The following is a 16,216-nucleotide window of genomic DNA, read 5'->3' as shown; positions in this document are numbered from 1 at the left end:
CTCACGTAATCATGCATTACGTAGAAAACCAGGAAGAGCTACAAAAAGCACTGAAGAAAACATGCATTGTATAATTAAGAAGGCAGCGAAACAATTAGAAGCGAGCGAGTGACATATAAAACCATATTCAGTGGCTCACGTGAACTGGCGAGTCGCAGACAAAAGCAACAGTTCCAAAGAGTGCTGAACAAAAACTGAATTACACTGCTACGCTCAAATAGACAAACCGCACGCCGTGGCCCAATAGTAGAGGCTTCGCCTCTAGCGCTGACTTCCGAGGTTCGATCCCCGAGAGGGGATGCACTAAGTATGTACGCACGCTTCTAGATTCATTTTAGCCTCGCATCCCCTTTGTTTGAGACGTATGAAAAAATATGCGGTTAACGCAGAAAGACAGATCACCAATTGAAGCTTTATGAATAATGGATACTTTATTTGCGATCAATGATTGTTTTGGTAAAGCCACACTCAGTGTATTCATTACATGAACAGTAAAAAAGTAAGAGCGAGGGGAGGGTAACTTATTGTGGCACACAGGCAAAACCACAATAGCACGCGGGCTCGATGTACTGTAGTGCGCGTCACATTCGAAAAAATATTTCTTTTCAAGTTCTATTTAGTCCATATGTGTCAAACTCAAGGCCCACGGGCCACACCCAGCCCGGCGTGTAATTATATCCAGCCAGCGAGATCATTTTATATACTGTACTATTGTTATTAATGGCCTGGGGATATGAAGCGCTGGTAACACGATAAACTACAAATCCCATAATGCAGCGCTTCAGCTGCCTTGCCGAACACTTACCGGTTAATCAAGTCTAGCTTATGATGCTGCAAGTTATTGCGAAGCTAGCCCACACGATGACGAAGTGAAAAGGTGATTCTGAACATTGAGCCTTTAAAAACCGATGGGAGGCTGAGTATATGTTTACTGACATTGCCGGTAAACCCGTGTATCTCATTTGTGGAGCTAATGTGGCTGTAATTACAGGAGTTAATCTAAGACGGCACTATGAGACAAAACATCAAGATAACCTGAAAGACCTGAATGTAATGCACAAGATACAGAAAGCAGAAGAGTTAAAGAAGAATCTGACACTTCAGCAGACATTTTTACCCGTGCAAAATCACAAAGTGATTTCAAGTGAAGCTACTTTTATGGGAGACACAAATGCACCAGTGCAACTTGCCCCACTTTCCCTTTTGCCAAGTAATCTTGAACCAAATCGGCACAACGGTGTTCCCAAATATGCACTTTGGTGACTTTGAAGAACAAAAAAAGAATTTTGAGTTGTTTCGCAACCCATTTGCCGTCGATGTGGAAACTGCACCTGTGCAGATTCAGATGGAGGTGATTGAGCTGCAGTGTAATGGCACACTGAAGGCAAAGTACGATACTGCAGGGCCCACACAGTTTATTCACTCCATTCCTGCAGAAATGCTCCAGCTTCGTCTACATGCGGCTCAAGCTTTGTGCATGTTTGGTAGCACATATCTGTGTGAGAAGCTCTTCTCAGTCATGAAGACTAACAAAACAGCACACAGGAGTTGCCTCACTGATGAGCACCTGCAGTCCATCCTGAGAATCTCCACAACACAGAACCTCACACCAAACATAAACAAATTTGTTGCCAAAAAAAGATGCCTGCGTCCAAATCTGATAAAATGACATAAGAGCAAAGACATCTGAATGATTTGATTTGTTATTGCTGAAAAGAACAAATTTTATTTATATTTCCAGGTTTTGTTATGCAGCATGTTCATATTTGAATTTGTATAATTTTGACAGGATATATTTTTATGGAGAGCAAAATCTTTTGGGATATTTAAAATTTAAGTTTATTTTTTATATAAAATTACATAAGAGTAAAGGAATTTGAATGTTTGTTCTTTTAACGTTTACTTTATTTCTAACTTGTATAATTTAGACAGGGTATATTTTTATGGAGAGCAAAATATTATAAGTTATTTAAGGTTTGAGTTGATTTATTCCGGAATAATATTCTGTCGACTAAATAAAAATTCCTTTTATTTAAAATTTAAATAGAACTTGAACAGATACGATAGTTCATAATATCCACGCAGACTTGCACATAAGAGCGTGAGTCATCCATTTTAACAAGCAGCGTATTGCACTGATACGAAATAGCCTGCCCATTTAATTATTTAGGAATGAATAAATAAAGATTTTGTACAAATAATGTTTTTCATTTTTCTTCCTTCATGGATTCTGGCATCCCCAGCAACAGTTGCTCGCACCCCAAAGACTGTATATATTTGTACTAGCAAAATACCCACGCTTCGCAGCGGAGAAGTAGTGTGTTAAAGAAGCAATGAAAAAGAAAAGGAAACATTTTGAAAATAACGTAACCTGACTGTCAATGTAATTGTTTTGTCACTGTTGTGAGTGATGAGTGTTGTTGTCATATATATATATATATATTTTTTTTTTTTTCACACACACACATAAACATATATATATATATACATATCTATACATATACACATATATACGTACAAATATATATCTACATACTGTATATACACACACATACATACATACACACACATATATACACACAAATACATATATATATATATATATATACATACATACACACACACATATATATAAACATATATATACATATACATACATATCTACATATATACACACACAGCTATTTCGTATCAGTGCAATACGCTGTTTGTTAAAACGGTTGACTCCCTCTCTTACGTGCAATAACAAATCAAATCATTCAGTTGTCTTTGCTCATATGTCATTTTAGAGCTGGACGCCTGGCATCTTTTTTTGGCCACAAGTTCGTTTATGTTTGGTGTGAGGTTCTGTGTTGTGGAGATTCTCAGGATGTGTTGCAGGTGCTCATCAGTGAGGCGACTCCTGTGTGCTGTTTTGTTAGTCTTTATCACTGAGAAGAGCTTCTCACACAGATATGTGCTACCAAACATGCACAAGGTTCGAGCCGCATGTAGACGGACTTTTTTTGTTCTTCAAAGTCACCAAAGCGCCGTGCAAACTCAGTGCGCAATAACTCTAGCTTCGCAATAACTTGCAGCATCATAAGGTAGACTTGATTAGCGCGTAAGTGTTGGCAAGGCAGCTGAAGCGCTGCATTATGGGATCTGTAGTTTATTGTGTTACCAGCGCTTCATATACCCGGGCCATTAATAACAATAATACAGTATATAAAATGATCTCGGGCGGATATAATTACGCCGGGCGGATGTGGCCCGCGGCCCTTGAGTTTGACACATATGGACTAAATAGAACTTGAAAAGATATATTTTTTCAAATGTGATCGTGCAATTCAGATAGAGTTGACGCACTACAGCCTGCATGCCTCAATGAGTCATCCTCCCCTCGCTCTTACTTTTTTACCGTTCATCTAATGAATACACTGAGTATGGCTTTACCAAAACAATCATTGATGGCGAATAAAGTATCCATTATTCGAGTATGTAGATTGGGATATATATATACATATATATGTACCCGCGTATCAGAGAAGTAGTGTGTTAAAAAGCTAGAAAAGAAAAGGGAACATTTTAAAAATAACGTAACATGACTGTCAATATACAGTATTTGTTTTGTGAGTGTTACTGAGTGTTGCTGTCATCAAGGATTTGATTATCATTATTTCTTTCAATCAGGTTCGTATTTGTAGGATGTGTTGTGTTCAAGTTATATTCCGTGTTTGTCAATCGTTGTAAAGATGACAGGTTTCATTCATCGATTCGTTTCTTACTGCATCAATAAACAGCTCGTCTTCTTCTTTATCTGAGACCTGACACACTGCATGCACGGGTTTTTACACTGTCTTCCTTTAGCGGGACATTGACTTTTCCAACGTGTGCTTTGTTTCCGCAGTAGCTGGATTTATGAATATGCTTGTAAGTATCAGGCGCTTCATATTTTTGCTGCCTTTTCAATTGTGTAATTCGGTTTTTGTTCAGTGCTCTTTGGAACTGTTGCTTTTTATCTGTGCACTGCGTCAGTTCACGTGAGCCACTTGGTGTACATGCATCGAAGTTTCCCAGCTGTGCTGGTGCCATCTCGTGCTATGTCCATGGCTGTATTTAATGTTACCTTAGTCCTGGCACTTAAAACTTTCTCTCGCAGTTTCACTGAGTTTGTGTCAAACACCACCCTGACCATCTCATCTTCCTCTCCATAAGCACAGTCCTTCACCCGTGAATATTTACCCGTGGCAGTTTGCTATTGGATTGCCGCTGACGGACGGCCTTATATGGGCAGGCACTAAATTACAAATGCCAGCGCAGCCTGTCTATGAACTTAATTTAAAGTGTAGGTTTACATCGTGCTTTGTTTCCAAGTAGCAGAACTCATGAATATGGTTGTATATGTCACTCACTCGCTTCTTATTGTTTCGCTGCCTTCTCAATTATATAATGCATGTTTTCTTCAGCGCTTTTTTGAGGTCTTCCTGGTTTTCTATGTACTGCGTGATTACGTGGGAGGCTTGATGATGTCACGAAACTCCGCCCCACAGCGTTGAAGCTCATCTCCATTACAGTAAATGGAGAAAACTGCTTCCAGTTATGACCATTACGCGTAGAATTTCGATATAAAACCTGCCCAACTTTTGTAAGGAAGCTGTAAGGAATGAACCTGCCAAATTTCAGCCTTCCACCCACACGGGAAGTTGGAGAATTAGTGATGAGTCAGTGAGTGAGTGAGGGCTTTGCCTTTTATTAGTATATATATATATATATATATATATATATATATATATATATATTTGTATATATATATATATATATGTGTGTGTGTGTATATATGTAGATATGTATTTATATATATGTGTGTGTGTATGTATATATATGTATTTGTGTGTATATATGTGTCTATATGTATATGTATGTGTATATGTAAATATGTATATATACTGCTCAAAAGAATTAAAGGAACACTTTTTAATCAGAGTATAGTATAAAGTCAATGAAACTTATGGGATATTAATATGGTCAGTTAAGTAGCAGAGGGGGTTGTTAATCAGTTTCAGCTGCTGTGTTGTTAATGAAATTAACAACAGATGCACTAGAGGGGCAACAATGAGATGACCCCCAAAACAGGAATGGTTTAACAGGTGGAGGCCACTGACATTTTTCCCTCCTCATCTTTTCTGACTGTTTCTTCACTAGTTTTGCATTTGGCTACAGTCAGTGTCACTACTGGTAGCATGAGGCGATACCTGGACCCTACAGAGGTTGCACAGGTAGTCCAACTTCTCCAGGATGGCACATCAATACGTGTCATTGCCAGAAGGTTTGCTGTGTCTCCCTGCACAGTCTCAAGGGCATGGAGGAGATTCTAGGAGACAAGCAGTTACTCTAGGAGAGCTGGAGAGGGCCATAGAAGGTCCATAACCCATCAGCAGGACCAGTATCTGCTCCTTTGGGCAAGGAGGAACAGGATGAGCACTGCCAGAGCCCTACAAAATGACCTCCAGCAGGCCACTGGTGTGAATGTCTTTGACCAAACAACCAGAAAGACTTCATGAGGGTGACCCAAGGGCCCCATGTCCTCTAATGGGCCCTGAGCTCACTGCCCAGCAGCAATGCAGCTTGATTGTCATTCACCATAGAATACCAGAATTGGCAGATGCACCACTGGTGCCCTGTGCTTTTTACAGATGAGAGCAGGTTCACCCTGAGCACGTGACAGAAGTGAAAGGGTCTGGAGAAGCCATGGAGAACATTATGCTGCCTGTAACATCATTCAGCATGAGCAGTTTGGTGGTGGGTTAATGATTGTCTGGGGAGGCATATCCATGGAGGGTCACACAGACCGCTACAGGCTTGACAAAGGCACCTTGGCTGCCATTAGGTATCAGGATGAAATCCTTGGACCCATTGTCAGACCCTATGCTGGTACAGTGGCTCCTGGTGCACGACAATTCCTGGCCTCATGTGGTGAGAGTATGCAGGCAGTTCCTGGAGAATGAAGGAATTGATACCATTGACTGGCCACCACACTTTCCTGACCTAAATCCAATAGAACACCTCTGGGACATTATGTTTTGGTCCATCCAATGCCACCAGGTTGCACCTCAGACTGTCCAGGAGCTCAGTGATGCCCTGGTCCAGATCTGGGAAGAGATCCCCCACAACACCATCTGTCATCTCATTAGAAGCATGCACCGATGTTGTCAGGCATGTATACAAGAACACAGGGGCCATACAAAGTGCTGCGTACAATTTTGAGTTGCTGCAATTAAATTTTGGCAAAATGGACTAGCCTGCCACATAATTTTTTCACTCTGATTTTTGGGGCGTCTTTGAATTCAGGGCTGTGTAGGTTGATCATTTTCATTTTCATTTGCATCAAACGATGTGGCATCCTTTCGGTCCTAACACATTACCCAGTCTATATCAGTATAGATGTCCAGGAGGATTTCTTTTTCCCATTGAGATCTGATGTGTTTTCAAAGTGTTCCTTTAATTTTTTTGAGCAGTTTATATATGTATATATATGTTGATGTATGTGTATATATGTATGTATATATATATATATATATATATATATATAGATATGTGTGTGTGTGTATATATATATATATATATATATATATATATATATATATATATATATATATATATATATGACAGCAACACTCATCACTCACAACAGTGACAAAACAATTACATTGACAATCATGCTACGTTATTTTCAAAATGTTTCCTTTTCTTTTTCATTACTTCTTTAACACACTACTTCTCCGCTGCGAAGTGCGGGTATTTTGTTAGTGATAAATAATTCTGAAAATTAATAACACACCACTGTAGGAAAGAAAAAAAAAACTTTTGAATGTGTTTTGTGTATGTTTCCATTGTTCTGAGTAAGATAGGTAGTGCACTCTGGGTAGTAACATTAAAAGGGCTATAGTGTTATAGTGGATAAAATAATCACATGACTTGCTGGAATTATCAGATGAACCCATTGGGCTGAGACAATGGCTGCTAACTGAACCTTACATTATGTGCATATTAACTTATTGTGACATAACCCAAGAAAATATATTCAGTCCCAGATATTATGAGTGATTTCAAGTGTAGTTAATATCCTGCAGAGGCCAAAAAATATCAGAAAAATAGGCAATGTCTTTGCAGGGCATATCTCTATCCATTATATCTGACTTGTCAAAAGTTACAATACTTCAAGCACACAACTCAATGTTTACCTGCCATCAAAGTTTCGAATGCAGTGCAGGCACACTTGCGTTCCCGATGATGCACTGATAGCTCCCATGGTGTCCGATTTGGCCGAGCTTCCACTCTCACTTTGTACCTCATATGTGGCCTTAGGTTGGTGAGACATAATGAATAGTTTCCTGCCTTCACTATCTCATACTCCTCCTCATTTAGGTAAACTATGTGGGTAAAGTTGCTGTTGCTTGGCAGCCAAGATAAGCAGGCAGAAGTAGCTGTGACACTACCCACTTTGAGTTGTGTAGGAGCCACACACACATCGCGTCCAACCAAAAAGCTACAACACAGCTGATCTGAGTTTCCTTTCTCTGAAATGCTTTGTACAGACACTCTGTAGGCTTTGAGGCTTACATCCAACTGTCCAAGAACTGCTTTGGTCTGTGAGCCAAATGGAACATTGAGTCTTAATTCTTTATCCACATATAAATTGTAACTCCATATGTTACCCCAGCCTGCTGGCACCAATGGAGGCTCCCAGCTTATTATAATGCTCTTTGCAAGCTGTTTAATTAGAGTCAGTTTTCGTGGGTAAGGCACTACATCATCTCCTACTTCTTCTGCATCCAAGTCAAACCCATTTGTCATCAGGCTGTCCGCCTTCCCTGTAACATTAGTGATTTCTTCATTGAGAAGGCACAGTTCATTTTTTTCCAAACTGTTCACACTCAGACGGAGATTCTTCTCACTGCTGCTGTGAAAGCTACTCTCTTGGTAGGAATTATGGGAAAGATCACTGACTTCTGGGGGATGAACGCTCATCACGTCATCATCCGAAACCCTCTCCACAAAGTTTGATGGGACCAGCCCTCTTCTTCCATCCATCAGCTCACCTATACATGAATTATTAAAAACATGGATGTGTAATACACAAACAAATAAGAATAAATGCCCAAATGTTTCAACCATTTCCTTACCACTTTAGCACTGAGTGTAGTGCAAATTCACAATCTAAATGTTGCAATGTTTTATTGCTTAAATTAAGTATTTCAATGCATGTATCAAATGAAAAACAAGAGATACCTGTAAACTTACTATTGAAGAAAACTGTCATATGTGGCAATTTATGTTTAATTAGATTTATGTTTATGTTTAAATGCTAATTTGGTTTCATATTGTGATTGAAGGACCTGCAAAAGTAAACTTAAGTATTTTTTTTTCTGCCACCCTCATATTTTAAATAATACAACTTTGTACAGTATATTAGGGACCATCCTATTTCTTTTTTGTTCTCAAGGTCATGCTGTATCTGCACACTTGGCAATATTTTTGACTGCTCAGGTGTTTCGATGTTCTAAGCCTGAGTTTCCTACTCCCTCCCCTTCCTTTTTCTGTTTTTCCTCAAGTGTTCTTAAGTGTTACTATGTTTCTTTGTTTCTTTGTGTTCTCTTATCCTTTGCTATCCCTTGTTCGGTATCTCCTAAAACAACGCTTGTATATGTATTATATACATCCCACCCTGAACACATTATCAGTTCATTTGGTTTGGGAATGCAACTTTCCATATTTCACTATTCTTGACTGGAACAGTTTTTAACAATATGATTTTAGCATCTAAGAACCCCAATTACTTATATACCCACTTAAAATTTATAAACCGCTTACATTTAATTCTTTGCAGAAGCTTTGTTATGGGCTTTTCAGACGACTCCTTGTACTCCCTTTGCTCCTTTAAGTCCCTAGGTACACATGTACTGGGAATGTCCTAGTTTTCTGGTATAATGTCTTAAAGTTTATCTCATTTACTGATTCTTATAAAATCCCTATCTTCCTTCAAATGTTCCCTCTCTTGGAGTTCTCTGCTGTGTCTCCTTAAACCTCTTAGAATGGTAGTTAACAGATACTTCCCATCCAATCTAATGGAGCTTGAGGGGATCTGTCTGGAAGAATATGATAAACTGGATAAACCCAGGTGTGCAAAGCTTATAAAGACTAACTTGAAGGCTTCTGGAAAATACTGTATTAATGTTTTGAATACCTATATGAACAAGAGATTTCAGTTTTTTATCTTTAATAAATATGCAAACCCTTCTGAAGACATGTTTTTATTTTGTCATTATAGGTTATTGAGTGTAGATCAATGAGGAAAAAGAATGTGATTTTATCCATTTAAAATTAAATATACAATGCAATAAAGTGTGCAGAAACTGAAGGGGTCTGAATACTTTCTCAATGCACTGTACATTGTCTCTAATAAATGCTATAATGACACCAAATGTAAGGAAAGGTAAACCTCTTTTTTATCTGCCCCAAACATAAAAACTAGGTCATCCATTCTTACTGTCTAGACGGATTACTTACAATCAATTTTGCATGCCCTATGTGTTGATTAAAATTCAGTGTATACATTTAACATCTATAAAAAACAGTTATTGTTTTATTCTTTTTACTTTAATTAGTTATAATCACTCCTTATTTCAGCATCTCATTAGGACTATCAGACCTTCATAGAACCCATCTTCATCCATTTCTCCGTAGACATAAATATACTCTCCAGCTGTTAGAGGAAGTTCAGCCTCAGGGTTCTTGTTTGGCCCTTTGAAAGGATTGTAACTGTAAAAATAATAAAGCTCTTCATTAATCAGTGATAAAAGCCAAACTTTATGACATGCTTTAAAAATAGCCTTCTGTTACATTATTCCATGTGCTACAGATGTCAGGAAACCTGGATATGTGCCCACTGTGAACAACTTCAAGATGAGTATAGTGTGGAAACTATTTTAAGTAAAAGTAAACTTTATGGCTAAATGGCAGATTTATTGTGCACTGCTTTTTAGGTTGTATTGTTTATTCTACATCACTTTTTAGGATGGTGTCCTGGACATTATACACATTGGTGCAGTTCATATTAAATTGACATAATATTCTCAAACTTAATCCATTTCACAATAACAGCTGTACTATTATATCCCATTCTGTAACAACTTCCTTTTTAAAAAGTAATATATTTAAATTGTTTTTGAGAGATAAACATCCAACAAAAATTACATTGCACTTGTTACTTATAGAAAATTAAACTTGATATTGCCACAGCCTAATTTCTGTTGATACCTGTATCGTGCAATGAAGACCTGGAGCTTGGCAGGAACTCTCATCTCTGGTTCTGGTACAGGAGACACGTCAAAATCCAAGTCTTCAACCTCACTTGCGGTGTCCACCTAGGAAAAATAATTATGACATTGTAATATATCCTTTATCATGCATTTAACTCTTTTTAGCAAAATTTTGATTATTCTAGTATTACAGTGGGCAGTATTTGGCATCCAAAGAAAATTTTGGTTTAATGTTTAAGAGTTGAGTATAGAAATGTAACATAAATACAGTGATTTTGAAGTAACATGGGATATTCAGTGTGATGAAAGAGAAATACATCTTTTGAAAAGTTTACCTGAAAATATTTTATTGAATATTCTATGATAAATAAACTGCAAACTGTGCAAAATAACAATATGCCTTAACTAAAGACTTGAGTAGCGGCAGAGGTTGCTTTAGTGGCATATCTTCTTACCCTGAACAAGTGCAAGGCAGCTGTTGGTGTAAAAAGGGTGAATTTATTATGTATAGTAAAACACATAAAAAAAAAAAAAATTCAGAAAGTGTGCATTGAAAGATGTTATCTGTTTCTTCAATGTTGTATTCCTTCAGAGTGTCGTGGAGATAACATTATGGATGACCTCCAAATCTAATATGCGATGTCGTATGTGTTATATAGCACTTGTGCTCAACTGTGAAGTTTGTGCAGTGATGAGACATTCTTTATGAATATCGTTCACCCTTTATAGATTTGGTGACTGCTAGATTAATTCAGTTATTATGTTAGATGAACTAGCTTTGCTAAATTGGCCATAGCGTGCATCTCTTCATCCTGCGATAGGCTGATGCCCTATCCAAGGGTTGTTTGTATCTTGCACCCGATAGTTGCTGGGACAGGATTTAGATTCCCTCAGACCCTGCTCTGCAATATCCGGGTCTGAAAAAGGATGAATGGATGGTTGGAAGAGCTGGGTGCATAATGAATTACAATCAATTAATGTGTATTTTCATATTGGGATTTCAGAGCCTTTTCTTAATGCTTGAAATTAATAATATGTACAATAATGTCATGACTTTCATTTCGATCTAATGCAGATGAACAATTGTAATTATTGTTTTATTAAGTTTACATGAGGTTGTACTTTCCAAAGTGTTTTGTTCCTTTACATCAAGAGGAATGTTTAGCGGTATGTTGTTAATTAGGAGAGCGCAAGCCATTAATTGCCGGCACATAGCTGTTAAACAATCAGACAGTCAGCTGAACAAACTGAGGAGAATCACAAAGTCAAGACAAGACTCACTGCAGATTAATTAAACCTTGGACCGATCTTGTTTTGCTGTTCACTGAGGCAGCACTTAGACCTGGGGATCATTCTCTTTAATAAAACCCCTGTGTACATCCAGGTGTCCGTGTGTGTGTCTTCTGGTGAAGTGCGCACGGCCTCACGGCACGTGTTCAGTCTCTTCCTGTGCATTCCCTGTGTGTGCAGAGAGAGAGACACACACAGGTGCGTTCGCGAGAGAGAGACACACACACGTTTGTGACAGACACACACAGGCGCGCGCGAGACAGACAGACACACATACACACAGGCACGCACGAGACACACACACAGGCGCGGGCGAGACAGACAGACACACACACACAGGCGCGCGCGAGACAGACACACACACAGGTGTGAGAGAGAGAGAGACAGACAGACAGACAGACAGACACACACAGGTGAGAGAGACACAGACAGACGGACACACACACACACACAGGCAAGAGAGACACACACACACAGAGGCGCCCGCTTAAGAGAGACACACACACACGCAGGCCCGCGAGAGAGAGACACACACACACACACAGGCACGTACGTGCATTGTTGCAATGTTACTTTTCTTGGTTGTTTATTAAATTATGGATTTTTCAAATGTTCATTTTTTTTCCCTGTGCTTAAAACTCATTAAAAAAAAAAGTGTTTTTAGCAAGTGGGTCGTAAGGCTATAGTGCGAATTCTTGCAGTGTTAGTTTTCTCTGTTGTTCAAGGTTTTCTTAGTGTTATTCAATGTTTTTACATTTAGTTTACTACTAGCAAAATGCCCGCGCTTTGCAGCGGAGAAGTAGTGTGTTAAAGAAGTTATGAAAAAGAAAAGGAAACATTTTAAAAATAACGTAACATGATTGTCAATGTAATTGTTTTGTCACTGTTATATATACATACATACAAGTGTACATATATACACACACACACACACATATATACTATGGGGTGCCAAACAGGCAAATAAATTGATTTTGTGAATATATAAAGTCGGCGTCAGAATATATAAAGTCAAAACTGGAATATATAAAGTCAAAACCTGAATATATAAAGTCAGCGTCGGAATTTATAAAGTCATTCCTGATTATATAAAGTCAACATCGGAGTATATAAACTCATTCCTGAATATATAAAGTTAAAGTCAAAATCTATTGATTGAAACGACTCTGAACTGAACTAAGTGAACAAAAACGTATTCAGAAAAATAAATTAGAAAAACAATGTTCAGTTAATGTTTTGAAAATGATGCATGTGCCCTGCCCAGGATTGGTTCCTGCCTTGCGCCCAGTTTTGGCTGGGATTGGCTCCAGCAGACCCCCGTGACCCTGTGGTCGGATTCAACAGGTTGGGAAATAGATGGATATTCCAGCGCTTACTTTATATATTCCGACGCTGACTTTATATATTTAAGTTTTGACTTTATATATTCTAGCGCTTACTTTATATATTCCGAAATATTCCAATGCTGACTTTATATATTCAAGTTTTGACTTTATATATACCGACGCTGACTTTATATATTCAAGTTTGACTTTACTTATTCTGACAGTGACTTTATATAATCAAGTTTTGACTTTATATAGTTAAATGTAGTCATCATTGCATAACTTTTTCTTTACCATAGAAATTTAAAGACTAAATTCAACTTCCATTCCTAACAAAGATATTTCTGGCGACTAAATAGAACCTACTTATATCCAAATTCAAGCTATTGAGCCGTTGCCTGCCTACCTGAATAAATCACCCTCACTTTGCTCTTACTTTTTTACCGTTCATTTAATCATGGCTAGTGGCGGAAAAATTATAAAATGGAAGGAGGATTACACTGAGTATGGCTTTACCAAAACAATTATTGATGGCGAATCAATTATTCATAAAGCTTCAATTGGTGATCTGTTTTGCTGTGTTAACCTCATATTTTTTCATACTTCTTCTCAAACTAAGGGGGTGCGAGGTTAAAATGAATCGGGAAGCGCTGATCAATGTAATCGGTATACCAGGAAATCATGCATTGAGAGAAGTTCCCCTTTGCTTGGAATGCAAAGTGTAATTAAATGCGTGATTTTTTAACGCGTTATGGAGCACATGCATCGAAGCTTCTCAGCTGTGCATGTGCTAAGAAAAGGAAACATTTTAAAAATAACGTAACACGATTGTCAATGTAACCTTTTGTAAGTAGTGCCTGGAGGATTCAGTATGGAGAAACTGTAGAGACAACGTGTGCATTAACTTGTGGATTTTTCTGTGAGTATTTGGTGGCAGCGTCACAAAGTCGCTTCCGTAACACTGTGTGTGTTAGCTGCGGAGCTCAGCTCAGAGCAAAATGAGGTGAATGGGAGGGGAGATGATGACGTGACTCCCCCACCCGCCTTAACTGTCAATCCCCCACAAACACAGTCTCTTGGAATTTGCATAAGCACAACCCTTCACGTGCAATTTTAACTTAGTTACAAAGTGATCAAAACTCTCGTTTATATCCTGCGTCCTCTCATTAAACTTGTATCCCGCATTACCCGTGGGCATGCCAAACACCAGCGGCAGCCTGTCTATGAACTTAATTTAAACTTTAGGTTTACACCTTGCTTTGTTTCCGAAGTAGCAGCACTCATGAATATGGTTGTATATGTCATTCGCTCGCTTCTTATTGTTTCGCTGCCTTCTCAATTGTATAATGCATGTTTTCTTCAGCGCTTTTTGGAGCTCTTCCTGGTTTTCTATGCACTGCATTGACAGTCAGTTCACGCAATTACGTGGGAGGCGTGATGATGTCACACGAAACTCCGCCCCCCATGGCTTTCGAGCTCAACTCCATTACAGTAAATGGAGAAAAATAGCTTCCAGTTATGACCATTACGCGTAGAATTTCGAAATGAAACCTGCCCAACTTTTGTAAGGAAGCTGTAAGGAATGAGCCTGCCAAATTTCAGCCTTCTAAATACACGGGAACTTGGAGAATTAGTGATGAGTCAGTGAGTGAGTCAGTCATTCAGTCAGTCAGTGAGGGCTTTGCCTTTTATTAGTATAGATCTACGTATACACATATATATATACAGTATATATACATGTATATATATATATATATATATATCTACATATATATACACACATCAGCATATCTATACACATACATATACACATACATATACACACATACATACACACACACACACACACACACATATATATATATATACACACACATACATACAGATAAATATACATATATATATACACACAGACACATATATAGATATATATACAGATCTATATATCTACATACAGTATATACACACATATATATACATATCCACACATATATATACACATATATATACTGTACATATCTACATATATACATATACACATACAGACATACATACATACATACATACATATATATATATATATATACACATATCTACATATATACAGTGGTGTGAAAAACTATTTGCCCCCTTCCTGATTTCTTATTCTTTTGCATGTTTGTCACACAAAATGTTTCTGATCATCAAACACATTTAACCATTAATCAAATATAACACAAGTAAACACAAAATGCAGTTTTTAAATGATGGTTTTTATTATTTAGGGAGAAAAAATCCAAACCTACATGGCCCTGTGTGAAAAAGTAATTGCCCCCTTGTTAAAAAATAACCTAACTGTGGTGTATCACACTTGAGTTCAATTTCCGTAGCCAACCCCAGGCCTGATTACTGCCACACCTGTTTCAATCAAGAAATCACTTAAATAGGAGCTGCCTGACACAGAGAAGTAGACCAAAAGCACCTCAAAAGCTAGACATCATGCCAAGATCCAAAGAAATTCAGGAACAAATGAGAACAGAAGTAATTGAGATCTACCAGTCTGGTAAAGGTTATAAAGCCATTTCTAAAGCTTTGGGATTCCAGCGAACCACAGTGAGAGCCATTATCCACAAATGGCAAAAACATGGAACAGTGGTGAACCTTCCCAGGAGTGGCCGGCCGACCAAAATTACCCCAAGAGCGCAGAGACGACTCATCCGAGAGGTCACAAAGACCCCAGGACAACGTCTAAAGAACTGCAGGCCTCACTTGCCTCAATTAAGGTCAGTGTTCACGACTCCACCATAAGAAAGAGACTGGGCAAAACGGCCTGCATGGCAGATTTCCAAGACGAAACCACTGTTAAGCAAAAGAACATTAGGACTCGTCTCAATTTTGCTAAGAAACATCTCAATGATTGCCAAGACTTTTGGGAAAATACCTTGTGGACTGATGAGACAAAAGTTGAACTTTTTGGAAGGCAAATGTCCCATTACATCTGGCGTAAAAGGAACACAGCATTTCAGAAAAAGAACATCATACCAACAGTAAAATATGGTGGTGGTAGTGTGATGGTCTGGGGTTGTTTTGCTGCTTCAGGACCTGGAAGGCTTGCTGTGATAGATGGAACCATGAATTCTACTGTCTACCAAAAAATCCTGAAGGAGAATGTCCGCCATCTGTTCGTCAACTCAAGCTGAAGCGATCTTGGGTGCTGCAACAGGACAATGACCCAAAACACACCAGCAAATCCACCTCTGAATGGCTGAAGAAAAACAAAATGAAGACTTTGGAGTGGCCTAGTCAAAGTCCTGACCTGAA

At 38.3% G+C, this 16,216-nt stretch overlaps 1 protein-coding gene across 5 annotated transcripts in view; it reads right to left on the bottom strand.

Moving 5' to 3' along the window:
- LOC120531412 (RIMS-binding protein 2-like) overlaps positions 1 to 16,216 on the bottom strand; it is a 374,849-nt gene that overhangs the window by 47,381 nt on the left and 311,252 nt on the right. For all 5 annotated transcript variants that reach the window (XM_039756810.1, XM_039756806.1, XM_039756807.1 and 2 more), the window contains 3 exons: positions 10,300 to 10,406; positions 9,692 to 9,801; positions 7,224 to 8,081 (listed from right to left, as the gene is read on the bottom strand). In XM_039756810.1, coding sequence (XP_039612744.1) covers positions 7,224 to 8,081; positions 9,692 to 9,801; positions 10,300 to 10,406 — 1,075 coding nt within the window. The remainder of the gene's footprint in view (positions 1 to 7,223; positions 8,082 to 9,691; positions 9,802 to 10,299; positions 10,407 to 16,216) is intronic.

This window comes from Polypterus senegalus, chromosome 6 (assembly GCF_016835505.1).
Source record: "Polypterus senegalus isolate Bchr_013 chromosome 6, ASM1683550v1, whole genome shotgun sequence".
Lineage (NCBI taxonomy): Eukaryota > Metazoa > Chordata > Cladistia > Polypteriformes > Polypteridae > Polypterus > Polypterus senegalus.
The sequence above is the reverse complement of the archived record's forward strand: the minus strand, read 5'-3'. Positions and strand labels throughout refer to the sequence as shown.